This window comes from Bactrocera dorsalis, chromosome 5 (genome assembly GCF_023373825.1).
Source record: "Bactrocera dorsalis isolate Fly_Bdor chromosome 5, ASM2337382v1, whole genome shotgun sequence".
Classification (NCBI taxonomy): Eukaryota; Metazoa; Arthropoda; class Insecta; order Diptera; family Tephritidae; genus Bactrocera; species Bactrocera dorsalis.
In genome coordinates this window covers 35,951,968-35,973,968 of record NC_064307.1, presented here as the reverse complement: position 1 = coordinate 35,973,968, position 22,001 = coordinate 35,951,968, and the positions used below count along the sequence as shown (strand labels likewise).

Genomic DNA, 22,001 nt, shown 5'->3' with positions numbered 1-22,001 from the left:
GGGAAATCCTTCCCTGACAACAGTAGGCCTATGAGTCGAAAAGAGGTTGCATCGGGTTAATACTTCCCATATGGGTGTAGGTATATCCTAATATAAAGGTTTTGGGAACTTCAATTCAACTTTATATTACATACATACATATATCACCCAATATTTGAGTTATTAGAATCAAAATTATAATGCGGGTTTTACTTATAACAGTGTATCTCTGTGCTTAAAATAGACAAAATTTGGCGAAAACTTGACCTAACCCCCATATAACTAGTATCAGGATTTTCGAACATCCGGCTGACTTTACTCCATATGATTGGTGATTGTATGTGAGGTATCTTAGTGAATCTTAGGGAACATTTTTTAGTAAATAGTTAATAGATAAAATCCCATGAAATTCATATACTAATTTTCATTTTTCTAACAAACCTTAACCGGCTTTGATTCTTACGAGTACAAGTTGCAAGAGTATAAAATGTTCGTTCGCACTCGAACTTACCCCTTCCTTAATTGTTCTTTCTAAAAATTTAAGCGAACGCAAGGGTCATATCTTTGAATATTGACGCGTTAAATTAAAAATATCCACATGTCACCATAACGGTAATTTTGAAACAATGCATTTGTTCAATTTTTATTCGTATATATTTATTTCATGAACATATGTATGTTTTGATGTATGTATGTGTGTGTGCAACGAAGCATTAAAATGTATTCAATATTTATCTTAAAGTAGCTACACTTTTTTTTTAATCAGTAGTACAAGCATCGCATATGCAATTCAGTTCACAATTTAATATACATATACATATATATATTTATAAATACAAACGATGATTAGATAGTATAAATGTTCGATAAATTTAACTTGCATATGTATGTATGTATATATAGATCAGTTTTCTTGCACAATACATACGTATTGACATGTTTATAACCTGTGTGTTGTTGTTGTTATAGGTGAATGTTTCACAGCAATCCAATGTGGTTTTTATTTTTTAAGTTATGCAAGACAAGACAAACGAGACAGAAAGTCGCCACTGCGACGACCTGCGGCCATTGTCAGTTTCCAATACGAATATAAGATATTTATATAGAAATTTCGTTTCGTTTGATAGTCATATTTATTCACTTTAATATATTTCATGCCAGTGCATTGTATGCATGTACCTTCAACCCGCCGGCGGGTGCTTTACCTATTACGCAGCAACTTGTTGACCTGTTGCGCCGCTTTAGCTGGTGTTAGTAGAACTAACGGGCCAACATGCAGCATTCTTTACGCAATTTCTCAACACAAAATAGTAAGTGTGTTGTGTGAAGAATTGTGTAAGGTTATAAGTAATTTGTTGTTATACATAAGTTATGGATATACATACATATATATTTATGTGTTTCGTGTTTTAGGTTGATGTATAATTATTTTAGTTTACAAACGAGAGCGCACCAGCACTTTTTTGATTTTATGAATCTTTAAATACGTTTTATTATAATTGTTATAAATTAGTACTGTGCCGTTACCGGAGTATTACATATTAGTTTTTTTTTTTTTGTTGTTTCAACACACTAACGTTGTGGTTTTTGGTCAGTGCGCCACAAGTTTAAAAATGGTTCTAGTTAAAAAGGAAATTAATGATATTTGTGTGTGTCGCTTTCAACGACTTTTCAATTCATTTAGGGTTCTTCATAAGTGTTTCACATTAAAAGTAGTCTATATTTCATCCACATTTTAGTCAAAATTTTAATTTTTTTTTTTCAATTCAAAACAATTACAGTTAAAGCATAAAAACGGGCGTTTGGTTTCATGCCGTCTTAAATGCATTTTGTCGTTAGGATATAAGTTTTTACGGTTAACATTTAAGTTCATATTTACTTAGAGCGTTGTGATAAAGATAGGTAGACACATGGAAGCTAGTTGGGGCGTTAACAAGTTGCACAAATAGGGAAAGGTCCATAGTTTGCAATATTGTTTGTATTATTGTGTTATTTATTGCTAAAAGAGCGCGCAGCCAAGTAAAGTGAACCCATAGCAAGCCAAATATACACAGAAATTATGTTTACACATGTACATACATATATGTAAGTATATTAGTAACAATTTTTAACACGTTATAAATGTAAATCAAACATCGATAATGAATATTTTTGACAATTTGACGTCAAAATGCATATGAACATTTGCAGATTTGTAACAGTAAATATTTATATTTTCGCAAATAAAGTCTTACATATTTACAAGTATTTGAATTTCGACCGAAAGCAAAATTTCATAAGTTATAAAACTATTTAAGTGTACATTCTAAAAGCTTTGAAAGTATTGAGAATCGGAAAACAGCAAAATTTAGTAAGTTATTATGAGCTACAGTGGCTGGTATGGTGCGTCAAATTAGCTGCGACCACTTGCCGCGCCTTATCATGTTAACACATTCACTTTCCGAAGAGTGCAATAAAACCATGCAAACAAGTCATTAACCCACACACGCACTGACGTTGATGGTTTTGTGCTTTGGCAATTTTAAACTTGTAAATGCTTGATACTTGATGCTTGGTGCGCAAAGTGCAATTGTTGTTGTTGTTTCCAAGTAGAATGAGCAATGATCAATTAGAAGTATGCGAAAGCCTAAAGCTGTGTTTTCTTCATTGTTTGGTTTTGTTTTGTTTGCTTTTGTTTACGTTTTTCTCTCAATTGTATATGTTGCGTCTATTTTTAACAGCCCACGTTTCCACGTTGCAATTGCTCACAGTTTTTGTATTGAGTTTAAAATGTTTATTTCCCTTTTTTGTTTCAAATTTTTTTTTTGATAACTTGTTGTCTTTGATTTTGTTTAAGTTTTACGTGTTTAATAGTAGGTAGATATTTTTCCGTTGATTTAATTTCCGTCTAATAAAGGTGACACAATCCCATGTTTATTCCCAACTGAAAGTTACTACCTCAAAAAATTTCGATCTAAGTAAATGTGGAGTCTCTTAAAATGTTGAATTGCTGCCTTAGACAGAAAGCGAAACGAAACTGTTGTATTGCGTGATGTTACGCTTCAAAATGTCGGCGCAGAGTCCCAGCACGCGCTCGAATCTGTAGAAATAAAATGTGAGTTTGAATTAATAACAAACAATTAACACTGTAATGTGTACATTTAAATATTTATGATGTGATGGAAATAATATTGACGAGAGTATAGCTTAGGTTATAATAATTAGCGCAACGCCCTAAACAGCTATACGGATGGCTTGAAAATGGACGATGAAGTCGGTGCTGGAATCTACTGTCCAGAGTTGGGCATAAGGCAACGTTTTTAATTTGCCGGACCACTGCAGTATATTTCAAACTGAGGTCTAGTTGGCCTCTAATATACCTGCAGCCAAATCCAGAATCAACATCTGCGTAGACAGTCAAACAGCGATGAAGGCAGTAACTTCGTATCGCATATCGGTCAGAAGTCTCTTGGGAAGCAGGACAGCAGTGGAAACTTTTGTCAAAAGTAAGCAAATTCATTTCTACTGGGTGCCAGGCTACAAAGGCAACGAGGGCAATGAAGTAGTGGACAAAACCCATGCATTGTCTATACGACGTTCTTGACAAAATAATGGTAAAGAAAATCACAACCCGATCGAACAAGCTACCTGGGTACAAAACAGCAGAAGTCATGTGCAAAACAGTAGATCGGAAATACACAAAATGGTTACTGTCTGGTGGCAACACACACGCCCTCAAGATGCGGCTGACCGATAAAGAAGACTGAAGGAAATGTCGAGAGCAGGGCACCAGGGAAGCAATGGAGGATCTCTTATCCCGCATTGGCAAGACTACGCTGTTAGCATCTCGAGTCGCCACAGTATGATACACTGGAGGAGGGTATCGATAGTGAGGCCGCAAAGTCTGTTAAAATTCGCGTCAAGCCCAGGCATCTTAAAAAATAACTATTCCTCTTGGACATATCAACTAAACTCCATCCGTTATCGCAAAGGACCAAAATGGTCTATGCGTGGTTTATTGGCCTACTAGATTAAGATGATCTAACCTAATGATGATATGTACCACAATAGATGCGTCGAAGATATGAGTATACATATAAAGTAACAAGATTTTGTATGGAAAAAATTTTTGCTTGGCAAAATATCTTCAAAAAATTCGGAATGAACAAAAATTTAATCTCCGAAGAAATCGTTCTGATCAAAAAACGATAACATATAGCTGCCAAATAAGCTGAATCAGAATCAAGCTCTTGTAGGGAAAGTTTTTTATTTGTGAAGAGTATTAAAGCTTCGACGCAACCCAAGCTGACATTTTTTCTTCTTTTTTTCTTTTTTTTCTTTTGGTTGCAAAATTGTATTATACATATTACATTGGGCACGATGTTTCAATGAGCACTAGGTCTAATACTCAGTAACTAAGTTTAATACGAAAATTTGTAGCAAATAAACAAAATTAAATTAAATTTTATAAACGCAATTACCTCGCTCTATCCAATTTAACACATTTCAATGGTCCTCTTGCTACCACAGTGGCCGCTCTGGGCCGATCCAACAGCAAAGCGATCTCACCAAAGTAGTCACTTGGACCCAAACGACCAACCTCAGCGGGTTCATCTCCTTGCTATTAAGTGAAATAAAATTCAATTAGTTATAATTTATAACTAATTATTGATAGTTGTGTTTATGTTACCTCAGCTCTTCGTTGGAGCACAACCGCGGTGCCATCTAAAATGATATAAAAATCATCGCCTGGTTCACCTTGTTTGACAATTGTTTCGCCATCTTCGAATTGTACGGGTTCCAAAGCGTCGGCCACAGTAAGACGTTCCCATTTATCAAGACTCTCTGTAAAATAAAAATATGTTATGTAACTCTATATAAGTATATCATTGACTAGTGATTATTTACAAAGAAATAATTATGGGCTCTATATTTTACGTATTTTACGAATTCGTTTAATTTGAACCCAACTTACCCAAAATTGATACACGCGATAAGAATTCTTCGTACATTTTCCTTTTGCGTATGGTGGAACCCATCAGAATTCGGCGATAGGAATCGCGATCGATGCCCCAAAGTTTGACATCGGTTTTGGCTCGCACAGTAGCTGCACGTGGCGTGCCATAGATGAGCGCCAACTCACCGAAACTGCCACCCTCGCCAATTGTTGTAACCAATTCGGAATTCACAAACACCTGCAAAGTTGAGAACATACAGTTACAGAATTTACTTTTTTTTTTGATTTTGTTTCTTTCTTTTATTTACACACCTCAACCTCGCCGTGATCAATAACATAGAAATTGTCACCTTCGTCGCCTTGCTGAATAATGTTCTCACCCATTAAATGCGTAACTGGAAACATGGCGTCGAAAATGTCCGAACGCTCATTTTCATCCAAATGCGAAAATAGGACGTTTTTGGCGATCGCCTTGGAGAGCGCGGCCATTGTTTTGTAATCCTTAGGGACAACTTTCTTCACATAACTTGTGGCGTCTTCTTCGGTGACCGGCTCGGCTGAGATGCCGCCACGTCGTCGCACTGGCGGGGCGGCCGTTTGTGGCATTGGACTGAGATCTTCGAAATCATCTGGACTGGTCACCTGTTTATGGGCGTCAAGCTTAACTTGTTCCTGTAATAAAGCAATAAAATATGTATGAATGAGTTGCACGAACAATACGAAAGGAGAAAGCCAATAATGTAAATAAGGTAATACAAATACAATTGTGTAATGAGGCATTTTGTAAATAAAGAATGCACAGATGTTATGTTATGCAATACTGTAATGTGTATAAACAAACCCTCAGATCGAAAAAATTGCTGACTGTTCAATGCGATTGCTAAATCACTTATGTAATTAAAGGTGAAGCAAATATACTTGCACGTGTGTAAATATTTACATTAAATGAAACAAATCTATTTGTGAATAGAAGTGCATACTCTGTAGGAAAATCGAGCAGTTCAAACAGTATTTTGAAAAGTCCAAAAAATTTGATAAATTAATTTAGAACTTCTTTACAAGTAGGAAAATTAGTAAATTTTATCACTGTGGTCAAAAAATATTACAAAGACTTTTTTTTTTTAATTTCACTCGAAAGCCCATTCGTCGTAATTTTTTTTTTTTTAGATTGGTATGACTCAAAGTGACACCTGTGCCAAATGTCACATCAAAATAATCATTAGTATTTAGTATACGCTTGTCTTTCTGAAGTACATAAAGTGCAATAAGCGATTTTTACGATGAGTGAAAATCTTCAAGAAAGAAGTTCTATTAAATTTTGTGTGCGGAATGAAATTTGTATTACCGAAACGTTCAGAATATTGGAAAAGGTCTTAGGTTATAATTGTTTGTCGCGAGCAAGTATTTTTGACTGGTAATAATTATTCAAAGAGGGTCGAAAACGCATTGACGACGAACTACGTCCATGGCAGCCATCAACATCAACTGATGATAAACACAATAATAAAATAAAATAATTGGTGCTTGAGAATCGACCATTAATAGTCAGAGATCTTACTGACATCGTTGAAATATTGGAAGGATCGGTGAAAACCATTTTCAAGGATCATTGGGCCTAAGAAAAGGGAAACCAGATTGGGTCCAAAATCATCAAAAGCTTTTTCGAAGAACAGCGTCTCGTTAACATCTGCGAAACAATGCTTTCCAACTACCAGGATGCCATGAAACGTATAATTACTGGCTAAGAGTCTTGCTCTATGCTTAAGAGCCGGAGATAGACAATCAACCGGCCGAATATCGTGGCAAAGATGGGCCGAAGCCGAAACAACCACGCAAAGCAGGTTAAAAATCAAGGTTATGTTGACAGTTTTTTTCATATATCGAGGCCAAACTTTCAACTAGGAATACTATTTGAGTGTTATGTGGAAGGCTATACCGGACATTGTCTTCAACAACTGTTTCGAGGATCGGAAACAACGTTGGCATAAGTGTAATGGGGCCAAGCGGGTTCACTTTGAGGGAAACGACAAAGATTTTGAAGATTAAATTAAGAATTTTAAAATTATGAACAAAGTCTTACAATTTTTTGAACATAGTAGTATAGTTTATCTTCATCTCATTGAAAACCTCAAATTTTGCATACGTCCTGTTAATCGCCAGGAGGCTGCGAACGCTGAAATCGGACTTACACACCGAACACCTGACAACTGCATACGGAGACGCAAATGCCTGTGTAAAGGAGGCTTGAACTTAGACCGATTTTATTCATCTTCAGCTAATGGTTTGGAAAACACTTATTGTCATTAAAATATTGAACATATTAATCTAAATAAACTGTTTAAAGTCAACTGGAAAGTGAAGGAATTGTTCCGATTAGAACCATTGTCGGTATAAGCACAGACAATTATTACAGAAAGACTATCTCTGAATTTATTTAAGATAACTCACATATTGATCGATATATGAAGTATAAAATCAGGAGAGAAAATGTTTACATGTTTAAATGTTTAGTATATATGGCAAATGGGGTTCATTGGAACCGGATTTTACCTATTTTCGACATAAGAGCATTTTTATATCAGGAAAATATTCCCTCTGAATTTGTTTAGTATATCTGAAAGATTGAGCGATATTTTCAGGGCAAAGTCACAGACAGGCACAGAGCTTCACATATTCGAAATCTGGGGACTGAAAGTCTATGGTCCAATTTCGACCATTTTTGGTTGAGAGATGGCATTAACGTCCTTCTTTTTCTCTGTTACAACATGTTGCGAATGATGTTCTCATATAACCTGTACGAAATTCAGAAAACCATTTACTAACGCTTGGTTCGGCTTATGCAAAGCTCGGATAACATTCATCGTTTTTGCACAAATTCATCAAACCTTAAAGATTAAATTATGGGGTTACATGGGTTTACGGGTTTCAAAAAATTCATTTTTTATTGTTTTATTAAATTCTACAACATCTCTAGAATATTGCCTTAAATTATCAAGTTGATCCGAGTAATAGTTTCGGAGATACAGCCTTGAGAACTTGTGCGCTTGAGGCTAGCTAGGCTAAGTGCGCCGTCTTTAAACGCGTTTTTCTCGAAACTGTGTTTTTGAACCCAGTTGGCAAGATTTCTCGAGAACTCCCCAACCAATCTGCATGAAATTTTACACAGGCCCTTGAAGTACAATTCTCTTCTTTTTTTTCGATTATAACTATTTAAAAAAAAATATGACGAAATTTTCATATTTTTTTTTGTAAAAATTACTGCCAAAAATCCAATTTTCAATTTTTTCATTCGTCTATGTTCTAAGTAACAGTATTTTTTTCACTTTACATGATCCTGTAAGGAGTTATCCTACCAATGCAGGCGCGTCTTTTTCCCGAAGGCTCACCGGAAATGGCGTCGCAATTTCAGAATTTCTTTGCTAATAATGTATGTTTGTAACAATAAAAAATTCGAATAAAATGTTTCATTTTTTATATGAGAAAAAATTGTTGAAAAAATGCTGTTTTTTTACTCGAGGAAACCCCATGTAACCCCTCAAGGCTTAAATTAAAGTAAAAGGCGCGAAAACGTGGTAAATTTGCCTCAAATGTTATGATTATAAATACCACAAGCCCCACAGCAAGCAAGATAAAATAAAGACTACTTTATACGCGTGTCAAGACTTTTTGCGACTTTTCCTACTGCCATTATTGCGGCAAAAAAAAAAAAAAAAAAAAATTGTCAGAAGCTGGATCAATGATTGAATTCCGCGACAAATGGCACAGGATGTCAACTCACGAAACTTATACGCCCCGTAGCACCAAATGCTAAATGTAGCAAGCAAATCTCTGCAAACCAATCTGTAACAACAAGTTTATCGTACATTCATTAGCTTTTATTATTATTTCGCTTTAAATTGAAAGACGGCATGCGACATTCCACCACTCAGGCAGCGGAAATTCAAGCGAAATTGACATTCCCGTCCACACCACCAATCCGCAGCCGCTAGCTAATATACGAGTACATACTATGCAAATGTATAAACAAGCTGATTGTACATATGTATGTATGTATGTATAAGATATGCAAATATGCTGGTTTTATGTAGAGTGTAGGCGTTTAAAATGCACATTTGCAAAGCATTCTGAAGAGCCACCATCCAACAGAAATTTGTACTTCTCTTCTTTCTCTGTGCCGGCTTTGTTTTGCATATGCTTCCATGTGACGTTAATAATTAAATTGTTGCGACAACAACAAAATACCAGAAATTCATGTATGTAATGGGTGTTTTTTTAGACTTGTGGTTTTGAGTGATGAGGAGAATGGAGTCAAGTGTAGAAGTTGGAGGATGGAGTCATGTGTAGAATTTCACGCAAGTGAGGAAAGTTCTCTGATTTCCATTCCCTTGGGAGTGGCCAGAAACGATGCTTTTACATATGGCTCAAGCAGCTTAAGACTTCCGGTCGTAAACCAAGTATATTCTAGGTAGGCAAAGAACATCCGTTTGAAGGCGAGCTAAAATGAGAAAGCGAACCATCCGGAGTTGTGCGCTGTGTATGGGACCCGCCTCATAAAGAACGTCTCCGATGAAAACGAAATAACAGCCGGATGAGAGACCCTGCTTTTGATGACGACCACGGTTTTCAATGAGACAATCATTTTTATTTAGTTGGTCTTCTTGACAGCTGTTACTTGATTTAAGTGCAAAACAGACTTACAGAGGAAATCATTAGTCCATTTTTCTTTTAAAATTTAAATTTTAAGAAAAAAGATTAGTCTTTTTCGTGCCTGAATTGGAAACTGTTGGATGCGGAGGACATCTGATTCCAAGAAGACAGCGCCATTTGCCATACAACTATCGAAACGATAAATGTATTGAAGGAAATTTGTGGTAAGCGCATTATCTCGCGTGGTGAGCTTGTGGCCTCTAAGGTCGAGCGACTTGACACCGCGGTACTATTTTTTGTGGGGTTACGTGAAGTCGCTTGTCTACGCAGAAAAGTCAGAGACGTTTGATACCTTGGAAGAGAACATTCGAGGCGTTATTGCTGACATAAAGTGGTCGAAAGTTAAGCCTATCGGATGGAATTTATTTTGAGCCAGCCAGGGCAATCATGGCAAACTCTAATTTTTATAACAAAGCTAAAATCTTGGCCATAAAATCAAATTATATGAATTTTATTTCTTCTTAACCACATATCTAAAAAAAACACCCTTTACATATGTACATATATGAGTAAACACACACTTAGGGGCATAAGTATTTATTTTATTACCTAATTGACAGAAGGTGCGAGTTCAGAATTTTTTACATTTTACACATACAGGGAGTTGTATGTATGTAGTTTGTATAAACAGACATAAGCAAATGGATCCCGAAGTTTGTTAAAATTTTAACTACCAACTTCTAAAAGCTCTGTGACTTTAGTTTAATAACAATTCTTTCTTTATTGGCGTAGACACCGCTTCTGCGGTTATTGCCAGAAAGACAGAACAGTCTCGGATGAGAATTGCTAAGTGAGAAGGCGAATCATCCCACCCCAGGGTTCTGCGCTGGGTTTGGGACCACTAGCTGACTGATGGCTAGAACTGAAATACGGAGTGGCCTCAATTTTAAGAGCGCTACGTCCAATGTATGGTCGTCATAATCAACAATTAAGCGTCTGTGGAAAAATTTGAATCCACAGGCACAATAAAAAATGTTTCCGTGTCAGTGAAACAAAGAAGTGCCCGTAGTGCCAAGAATATTGTTGCCGCTAGCGCATCAATTGAGGAAGACCCAAACCAGTCTCTCACACGACGTTCGCAAGCTTTTGGCATCTCTGCGACGTCGTCGTGGCGAATTTTGCGAAAAGATCTTGGCCTACATCCTTACAAAATCAAATAGACGCAAGAACCGAAGCCGCTCGAGCACCACCGAACAAATTACGGTTTGGTGTGGTTTATGGGCCAGCGGCGTCATTGGGTCGAACTTCATCCGTGATGATCATCGCTACCGCTCAATGATAGCCGAATATTTTGAACCCAAATTGGATGATATGGACTTAAACAATATGTGGTTCCAACAGGACGGTGCCACAAGCCACACAGCCAATGTCACAACCGATTTATTGAAGATCAAGTTTAGTGAACGTGTTACCTCACGAAATGTCCCAGTAAATTGGCCGCCTAGGTCGTGCGATTTGACGTCGTTAGACTATTTCCTGTGGGGCTACGTCTAGTCTATGGTGTATGCCAATATGCCAGCGACGACTTTGTACGAATATCGAAATCGAGTTCCATATATAATGGCATCGAATGTACTTTCACAGGAATGAAGAATTTCATCGATATTCCAAACCGATTTTGTATTATTTAAAACTTTTGCAGCGCTCTTATTGAAAAACCCGGTACATATATCGTTCACGTGCCAGATTAATGCGATATGGTTACCTTCCTCGTGGGATCTCTTCCGCAACAAAGCTCACCATATTTATATAAACATAACTATGGCAATCGAGTTCACTCTTAAAATATATATTAATTTTTCATTTCCTGCCTACTAGTCGTTGGTACAAAAGAAAATTGAATTGTTGTTGTCTTTTAATTAAAAATAGTTGTAGAACAGAATACAGTCATTACCGTCCGCAGTCAATTAAAGTCATCGTTATGAGTGTACATATGTATGTGTCTATGTGTCGCAGGTGGGCCGTCGGGTGTGTGTATGGAACTACTTGGCGGAATATTTTTATTGCTATTCTTGACAATGTGTACATATGTATTTATGTACAAATACATTGTAAAACTTTACAGCCAATAATCTTTTTATGTTTTGCTGTAACACGTACAATATTGCAACATTTTTCCTTTCCGCAATTCTGCTTTAATTATTGTTACACATATACAGTTATTTGTACAGTTATATGCGCAGCTAAATATCATCCTATTTGAAATATATACTTACGTAAACCAAAACAAATTAATTAAGGTGGCAAAGAGGGCAAAGCAATCACATTAAGGTACTCGTATAAAAGAAAAATATACTCGTAATATACTTATACATACTCGTCTAGTATGTATGTGTAAGTAAGCAAACAAACTATATGCGGTTATTAAGAATAAAACCATTAATGTAGTTTATTTATATTTACGAAGACAATGGTTTACTATATGTACACATTTATATTACTTTATAAGTGATCAACCAAATATGGACTATTTCAGGTTGAGTGATTTTCATATAAACCAGTATTTGGAGCACGTATACGCCCTGCAAACCACTTTGTGAGACAAGATACACCCTGTACAGATCTAGCGGGTGAAGCCATTTATTTCATTATTGTTTGTATTTAATTCAAGTATGCATAACGAGAGATCGAAGCACAGGTACTTTTTTTAATAGTCTTTTTCCGACAGATCACGAGTGAGTCGTGTCAAGCTGTCATGTTAATTTGCCGCATGTGGGACAAAGAAGAGTGAGAGTGCGAAGACAAAGATGTGAAAAGATTCCAGAACTGCCATTTCAACCAGAAAAAACAACGGTTTTTTGTGGTTATGGCCGGTGGAATCATCGGTCAATATTTCTTCAAAAATTATGCCGGTGAAAACGTAACCGTCAATGACGACCGTTATCGCGCCATGATAACCAACTATTTTATGCCCGAAATTGTAGCTCGTGATCTCGGCAACATTTGGTTTCAACAAGACGGCGCCATTTCCGACACATCGCATCAATCAATGAATTTATTTAGAAAACGCTTTTGTGAGCAGATAATTTCACATTTTAGGCCGGTCGATTGGACACAAATATCGTGTGATATTATACCTTTAGACTTTTTCCTGTGCGGATATGTAAATCTAAAGTCTATTCGGACAATCCCGCTTCCATTCAGGTCTTGGAGCAAAACATCATGCGTGTCATTCACCATTTAACAGTTCAAATGCTCGAATGAGCCATTGAAAATTGGACTCAACGGAGACGTGACCGCGGCTCACTTTTGAAAGAGATAATCTTAAAAATAAATGCCAAAGAATGTTCATTTTGTGTTTTTCCGATCCGAATTATTTTTTTGTTGGGAAAACTTTCTTATTTGGGTTTTAGTTGACAGGTCGTTCGCTGCGAAGGTTGCTGTCAGGAACTTGACTGGGTACTTGAATAACATCATACTTGTGTGACATTCTGATACTTTGCTTCTTCGACTGCATTCCTGAAAATTTAGATCACTGCCTCGCAAAGTCTACTCCTAATAGCATTTTCACTTCTCACATACGATGGACATTTGGATGGGTCGAAGCCACTATATAAGCCCAGTGAGCTTTTACACCGATGCGAGACTTGAAGATAGAGCTTACTGCTAAGAGCTCCCTGTGGGCTCAAAGTTAGTTAAGGAATGTCTGGCCACACTATCGATAGCACCACGTTACTTTATCACCACACTGCATCAGAATCGCTGGAAGTAGCAGGCCGATTTACTCTCAAAGGAGACAACCGTCGATATCACGTCGTGATTAGAACGAATTAAGAACGAATTGGGTATCTATTGCCTTGGAATCCAGCGCTGGATCTATGGATTTCGCGTGAGCTTAGCAAGCGCTTGTCAATAAATAGCTAATGAATATTTAGACAGCGGAATGAACCGGCGTTTTCCGCTGAATGAGATGGAATTCGTTTATGGTTCGACCTTTTAACCTTACCTAACCTAATCTAGTCTCTACAATGGATGGTGAGAGTTAATCATTGTCAACCATAGTTGAGAGTAAAAACCATTGTGGTTGAAGATTCGGATATAACCGCGCAAGCGCTTTATATCCAAGAAGAAGAAGAAGTCAGTCGCAACGTCCATACCATGTATACAACATAACATCACTCCACCAACATAAGCATCCTCATCAAGACATTACCACAGAAGCCCCAGTAAATACCATCTTAAGTATAAGTCTTATCATTCTAAGAGTAATTATTTTCTAGTTAAACGCAGCTCTTTCGTGGTGAAATTCCGTACATAAAAAGTGGTTGTCAGCAACAAGCAGTTAGGAGTTCATTAACTAAATAAATGAATATTTATATACCGTTAAAAGGTTCACGGTCGATATTAATGGCTCACGAACCGATGAGATGAGTGGTCGTTAAACTGGCTATTAAATGCTTCAGAAATAATTTATCAGCTTTCATTGCCTTCACCAAATGTAAACGAATGCCCCGATATCACGTCAATCGCCGACCGCGGAGTCGTAAAACTATCAGTGGATATGTAAACACATAAACATGCGAGCAAGTAGCGTGCGAACTGACGCCACACTTCGGTTTTATTAAACCGGGTGATTGTTTGTGATGACTTCGGTTGCAATTTAAATTCGCAGCATTTGAGGGAAAGATGTGAGAATATGCTATAGATAGTATGTACACTACATTATGTATATATTTTTTAATCAATTAATAAACAAATATTCTTCAACCGATGTATAGAGTGAAGTTCTTGAGGCTTATCATTGACAGGAATAGAGTGAGGAAGACATATGTCGCTATATAATATTTAAAGGAGTAATTGGGAAGCAATTGGCCTTTTACCAAAAGTGATATTCTGGCTCTATTTCACACTAGTTAAGCGACTAATATTTTCTGGGGGTCGTTGTCTGATATACGGCACGCGGAAAAACCACACTAGCTAAGCAGATGGAGAGTGTTCAAAAAGCGGCACGCATCGGCATTTGCGAGGCCTTAAGAGCATCACCAGCAATGACACTAATGACATTCTACACGTTGGACATAGCTGGTAGGTGTTTGCCGGCGAAGGGGGATATTAGACTTAGGGAAGTTGTGTAGATGATGGGGCCCGGATACGAACACACTAAAAATCTACACTACTTCGATTGCATTTCTTACAATCAAAATCACGTCATCTGGCTTCACACATACGACGTATTTCTGGGCAGGACGAAGTCGTTGGATAACCGATTTAAACAGATTTTTAACGGATGGATTAATCGTTAAGAGGGAGGTAAGAAGTGGAGTCTTTTGTCGGGAACTTTTCAGATATTCTAGTTTCAAGATACCAGACCACCGTAAGGTCTTTGAAGCGGATTTGACTGCCAGTACAGTTCCTTCAGAGAGCCGTACATTCACTATGATAGCCGAGCGGATATACTGACCGTGAGCTCAAAACTAAACAAGCAATGCATGACTTTATTAGCCACAGCTTCAAGCTTCTTCTATATTAGACTTTTATGGGTACTCGGTATCGCTGGAAGCTGAAAAACCGAGGAGCTTGCTAGGGAGGGCACTCTTACTTCATTTTCACCCTATTGGAAGCGAGTCGGTTTTGAGATGACCTCTGACGTTCAAGCGTTGGACCTCCACTGCGCTCGACAAGCACTGACAAAAACTTATGCGATTGCAAGACCTTTCTGACCTATAGTAAAACGAGAACGGTCCCCGTAACTATATATACTGGCTCTTAGAAATCAATCAGTGCTACAATTCCGACTGGATACTATCCAATAAGGAGGGCACTCTTCACACGCGGTGCGGCCAAATATTTTATCGGACGCTCTTTGCTCTCAAAGCTGTATAGAGGAAGGCGAGGTAGAACTGTCTTGTCATTATCTCCTCTATTATCCGTCTTCTGCCAAACTGAGCTTGAAATATCTCGGTAGATACATACAGATTACATAAGCAGTAATTAGACGCGTACATTTTTGTTCACAATAACTAAACTTAATTCACATGGGTTCAAAATTTTGACACACACAAGTCATTGATAAGTACTGCTCCGCATTCATATGTACATACATATAGTAGAAGGTATTTTATAATTTTACTTCTTATTCGGAACCGAGTTGCGGTCAATTGCGCCACACCATTTTATTTCTACGTTTCTGCAATTGACATTATTGCCGCAACTTGACGTCGCCACACCACATTTCATTCACACATTTCACTAAGTGAGATCCACGATTTCGACCACACATTTGTGGTTAAAATAACACAAGAAAACCAACTCTGAAGCTTCTGCACAGTGGCATATCACTTTCTGTTCCGTATTTTACAATAACAAAAGTTGCTTCACTCCAAACTAAACACATGATGATGATGATGATCCGACAGCTATCAAATTTATACCCGTGCCTTTTAAAGATTAGGACTAACTACTAGACCTTTCAATTAACCTCTTACTGATCAGTAGCAGTGGCTTGTGAAAATTGAAACAATGTTATTTGTTCACTTCAAAAATTCTGCTCATTTAGTTTTTTCTATGCCTATGGGCTTAAATTGCTTTTTGATACAGTCATCATATTCTATGAGACCCGATATTTTAAAATTTGAATTGATTGAAATGTGAAAATTTTAATTAATGTTAATTGATACGACAGTTCTTTAGTGAATACATCGCTCTTTAAATGTTAAAACACATTTCCTATGCAAAAATGGGTCGGGCTGAACATTGTTCTAAAGAAAATCTTATTAGAAAATATGTTGACGGAAGAAAAATCTTACAGGATCATTGAATATTTGCTCGGATGTTTTGCCAAAATGATTCCGAATGCAAAAAAATGGAAACCAAATCACGAAACAAGAGGACGAAAAGAACCTCTTTCGCGGACACAGTTGAGAAAAGTTGTGGCTTTGGCCCAAGGAAAGCCTTAAAAAACTAAAGATGAGTTAAATCTTAAAGTCACTGCTTCCATAATAAAAAAAGTTAATAAGAGCTAAACTTGATGGCAGCAGCCCAAGAAAGGTGACATTACTTATACTCCAGCATGTGCAGGCCAGAGTTAAATCTGCTGAAGAACGAAATATTGTGGTCCGGCGAAACAAAAATTGTTTTATTTAGTTCCCGAACACGCCGATAGAATGTACGGAGGCCAGTAAACGCTTCATTTGATCCTAAATAGGTTTGACGGAGGGTAAAAAATGGAGATACCAAAATCAATGTATGGTAGTGCTTCTTTTACTATGGTACAAGTCCGTTATTTTGGATTAAAGAAAACATGGATGAATTGTATGTTGAAATAATGGAGTCGACTATGCTGGCACACGCTCAATGGAAAATGCCGTTGAAATGGGTCTATCAACGACCCCAAGCATACCAGCAGGCTGGCAAAAAATTGGTTTGTTCTAACTGGAGTTGCGGTTATTGGTTGGCCAGCTCAATCATCGGACCTTAATCCAGTTGAGAATCCTTGGGCAGAGGTGATAGAAGCTGCGGGGAAAGATAATCCGTCAAATACGAAGCAATTATGGAGTGTCGTGAAGAAGACGTGAAAGGCCATTCCTCTCGAGAAATGCAAGCGTTTGGTGGACTTCATGCCTAGGAGATGCGCAGCTGTATTATCCAAAAATGTTCGTTCGACTAAGTACTAATTATTTAAGCTTTAATATTTATTTAATTTTTTTTTACTTATTTAAAAAAGCACTTTATGTTATTCTTTAAAGAAATCATATTTCATATGTATTTCAATATGAGCGAATTAAATACAATAATAATAAACCAATTACACTTTGCTTCACTTAAATTTCTGGTCATGCCACTGCTATTATTTCGAACACAGTTGTATATGTATGTATGTGGGTGGAAACAAATATTGCCCAAATGAAACATTTAGGTAACTAAAAACAATTCTAATTTTGAGCTCGCAGCATTTTAAACACGAGTAAAACATAATCATTTGCTGCCGTAAAGACGCCCGCGAGTAAATCTCTTCGCCCTTAAGCGTGCGCTGTTTTATGAGCCTTTAAAATTTGGCAAGTGCTAAGCAAATAAAATGTACACGTATGTGGTTTACTCGCAGCAGAAGGAAATGCTGTGAAGAAAGCAAAAAATAAAACATAAAATAATTCCACACATGGCGTGTTCTCCGCGTACGCCACTAAAGCTTATTCTTATTTATATAAACTTATGCTTTTTATGTGAAACAAGAAAGATATGGTGCGGTAGAAGAATCGAGTATAATACGCCAAACTTTACACCCACGCCACAATAAAGATGTAATAAAGGCCTTTTAATTCATGAGCAGCGTAAAGTGGAAATCAACAGAAACGTGGATGTGAGACACACCTGACTGAATTTCAACAGAGCACACAAATATTAACAATAAAATGCATTTATGCCGCTATTAGTGCATTCCATAAACGCTTGTTGTTGTTTTATGCGCTTCAAGTGCCATAAATTTACGATTGTGTTCCCAGTAATCATTTAGGAATGAGAGAAAATAATTGGTTTTCATAAATAAATGCAATTTAGTTTGGAATTAATTTGTGTTCGGATGCTACAATATAGACAAATATGTGCTTATTATATATAAAATAAATGTTATTTCTGAACGTTCCTTCGATGAATTGGATCAAAACATTTGCGCATAAAAATGGTAGCTAAACAACAACAAAATTAGAATTCGTAAATTGACCGATACACTTCAAATTGAAACTGAGTATTCTTGAATATATTTACTATTTTTTGAATTTTTTTGTTTCAGCTACTTATTCGGCTAGAATCATGTCAGCAGTTGGGGAACTTTTTTTTTTGGCACCTCCGAAGACACCATAACTTCGTTATTTTTCAGTACTATGGTGAAAAAAATCGCAAAATATAGCGGAGAATATACCTCATTTTGTCCAAAGAAATTCGATCGAGTACTTTATTTTAAAAATTTCACAAAAATCGGTTAATATTTCATGGGTTACATTGGTATAGACCCTTAATATTGGATTTTCTCCAGGAAAATTTATTCTAAACACAAGAAGAGATCGCGGAATTTTTAAAGGTATCTCAAGCAGCAATTTAAGAAGGTTTAAAATCAGCCAAATATATTCAAAAGCAAGGTAATTCGTTGCCATATGAATTGAAGCCAGGAGACGTTGATAGACTGCTGATTTTGCATGTCAGAAATGTTGTTTGCACGCCACAAAAAGAAGACGTTTTGCAACGAATTGTGACTGGTGATGAAAATTGTAACCATTACAACATCTCTAAATGCACAAAATTATATGTGAAACCTGACAAACCAGCTAAATCAACGGTGTATAAAGCGGAATATCCATGCTCTGTATTTGGTGGGATTAGAAAGGCGTGCTGTATTATGAATTTCTAAAACGGAATGAAGCTATGGATGGAGAACGTTACCGAGAACTCAAAAAATTAAAGCGAACGACTGCCGAAGGCCAACCCAAAAAGTGCTTTTGAAAAGTGTTTCGCGGACAGGAAAAATCGTTACCATAAGTGTATTACATCTGGTGCGGATTACTTTGGAAGCGAAAAAATAAATATTGTTGAACAATTAAACATTTTGCGTTTTATTTACAATTTCCGGGTACTTGATTGTCACAATGTATATTGTATGGTTTGGTATTCTTTTACGATAATACTTATCATCTATTATTCTTTAAACGCAACCACAAATCGACCGAAAAACAATGCTATTTTATGACTTCGAAGGTAAGAAATGAAACCACAAGCTCCATAAATTTACGAAATTTTGACTGTAGACATAATTGATATATGTTCCCTTAGTAATCAGTTTAACAAAAGGGTACCAGTGTCCACATTACTTTTATATCACTTTTGAAGCCAATAAACACCACAATATGTACATATATCGGTTGTTTTGGTTTATATGAATTCTAATTCTGCAGTATATTTTATCATTTTGACGATGAAGGAAAACACTCGTTATATGCGGGGTTACAGTTTAAATTTTGTAAAGAAATTGTATGTAAGGCTATGATAGTGTTTTCCTTCCACTCATGAAACACATCACGTTTGTGAGAATGGTTACGATAGTGAAAAATATATGGTCATTTCGCACAATTTGTACGATTCTCAATTTAAATAATTGGGAAAAACATTTAAATCTTTTAATCGTTGCTACTTGTAAAGTAAATCGATATAGACGATAGAAGAATTTTCAATTCACGAACCGACAAACCAAATTAAATTAAGGTTGTCACAGAGGAAAATATGATCACTCGAATAGTCGCTATTATTATGAAACCCCACCAAACGTAATTTTTTTCCGGAAGCAATGGTTACTCATGGAGTACGTGTGGATTGCTGCATATTTCGTTTATTGACGAAGTTATTCAGCTAGAAATAAGCCTCATCGCTGAAGACGATTTGCCTAATTCTCGAACATTTTTCCACTAGACGCTTAATTGTTGATCTCATAGGACGATTACGACGACCATAAATTGGACATAGCGCTCTTAAAGTTGAGGCCACTGGCACCGAGTTTCGGTAGTAAATTTTTATAATTTCGACTCGTTGTTGGATCGTATAAATATGGCGTCGTTTGCTGTTCCTATCGGTCGACTCTTGTAGCGTCGCTAAACAAAAAAAACCTCAAAACCCCGTTGCATATATATTTTTATAGGTCCACCGGCATTTCTTTCTAGATGTTAAAAACTTCGTGGCAAACTTAATAAACTGCTGTTGAGGGTATAATAAGTTTTTTTTTAGTAGTCACTATGATGTTTGCATAATAAGCGGCTCAAGTAATTAACGCCCCAATGTCAATTGCAGAAAGTCTACAAATCTGGTGTATTCGTAGAGGTTATTGATGCATGAATTAGAAATAATATTTACATGGACATATGTACATGCCGAAATATTTAAATAATTTACACATGTTAAATTAAGTTAGCAAGTTTGCTATGAGCAAACATTTTCTATTAAGCTACAGATGTATGTGTATGGTCCCACATACTATATAACCCATTTTAGCCGAATGTCATACATTCAGAGCTCCCAAAGCAATTTTTTAATTTTTTTCATTTCTTGAAAAATTATAAACATTCCACCAACAACTACATACAGACACTGTATTATTAGTTTGAATTGACAAAAGTTACTCAATTCATTAATTAAATTGAGATCAAACTGCCATGGTTAATTACGAAGCGATAAAAATTAATCCATGAAAATTCATGATTTAAATTGGTCAAACAAAAAATTAAAATCATACCTTTATTGAAGCCCAATGACGGTTTTCGCGAAACTCAGCGTCTTTCTTTATATGTGAAAACTTTGTCGCTATGCAACCTAAAATTTTATTAATGGAACTAGAGAGCACGTATTGAAAGAGCAGAGTGATTTTGCTCTGGAGAAGGAATGTTTTAGTTACAAAAACACAAGCCTACGAGTGGTACAAAGCCTTCGACGTCTTTAACTGATGAAAATATTAAAAATGTGAAAGATATGGTGATTGAAAATCGTCAAGCAAGTGCTAAGGAGATGACGCGAGAGCTCGACATCTCTCTTTTGGGTAAGAAACGCGTTCTTGCTCGACTCGTGCCTGATTTTTTTTTTCAGAAAGAGTACCGTAAACAGTTCTCTTTGATTCAAAAACGGAATGAATACCGTCGATCAACCACCGTATTCACCAGATTTGGCTACGTGGTTTTTTCTTGCTCTCCACACTGAAATTTCCGATCCGTGGAACCCGCTTTCAATTGGTCGAAAAAATAAAACAAAATTCCCTGAAAGAGCTGAAGGCCATCTCAAAAAATGCTTATGAAAAGTGTTTCGAGGACTCTAAAAATCGTTGGCGTAAGTTTATTAAATCTGGTGGGGATTATTTTGAAGGCGACAAAAAAAATTTTGATGAATAATTAAACATTTTGTGTTTTATATACAATTTTCGGGTACTTTTTTGTCACAATGAATGTATATACACATATACATATGTATACACATATATTTTAAAGTCTGAAAGTAAGCCTGAACTCCAACAACAAGAAAATTTTAGCTTAATTAGGATGTATTTCTCTGCTACTGCTCACAGATGGGCATACACATACCAACATCAGTGGAACACGGCGACATAGTTATGGAAGCATATATAGTACATATGTATATGTATATGCAGAAATGTGCATATATAGGTATGTAACATATGCACATACATAGTAAGTACCTACAATATGTGGCCATTGAATTATGGACGAAGGAGGAGGAATATCATTTTAACTTATTTATTATTTTTTTATGTGGGCAAATTAGCTTACTTAAAATTTTCTGCTATTTTGGAGCTGCGGCTTCCTTCCCCCAATTAAGCCTTTTGTATTTCTGAATAAAAACCCCGAAGTCGAGCTTTTTTTGGATGTACTTTGGAAATAAAATTGAAACATGCAGC

At 36.5% G+C, this 22,001-nt stretch overlaps 1 protein-coding gene across 14 annotated transcripts in view; it reads right to left on the bottom strand.

The window, feature by feature from the left end:
• Nucleotides 1–580: 580 nt before the first annotated feature.
• Nucleotides 581–22,001, bottom strand: part of LOC105221855 (cAMP-dependent protein kinase type I regulatory subunit) — a 50,888-nt gene continuing 29,467 nt past the window's right edge. For all 14 annotated transcript variants that reach the window (XM_011198985.4, XM_029548574.2, XM_029548575.2 and 11 more), the window contains 5 exons: nt 5,228–5,587; nt 4,934–5,153; nt 4,649–4,803; nt 4,440–4,579; nt 581–3,058 (listed from right to left, as the gene is read on the bottom strand). In XM_011198985.4, coding sequence (XP_011197287.1) covers nt 2,974–3,058; nt 4,440–4,579; nt 4,649–4,803; nt 4,934–5,153; nt 5,228–5,587 — 960 coding nt within the window. In that variant the 3' untranslated portion in view covers nt 581–2,973. The remainder of the gene's footprint in view (nt 3,059–4,439; nt 4,580–4,648; nt 4,804–4,933; nt 5,154–5,227; nt 5,588–22,001) is intronic.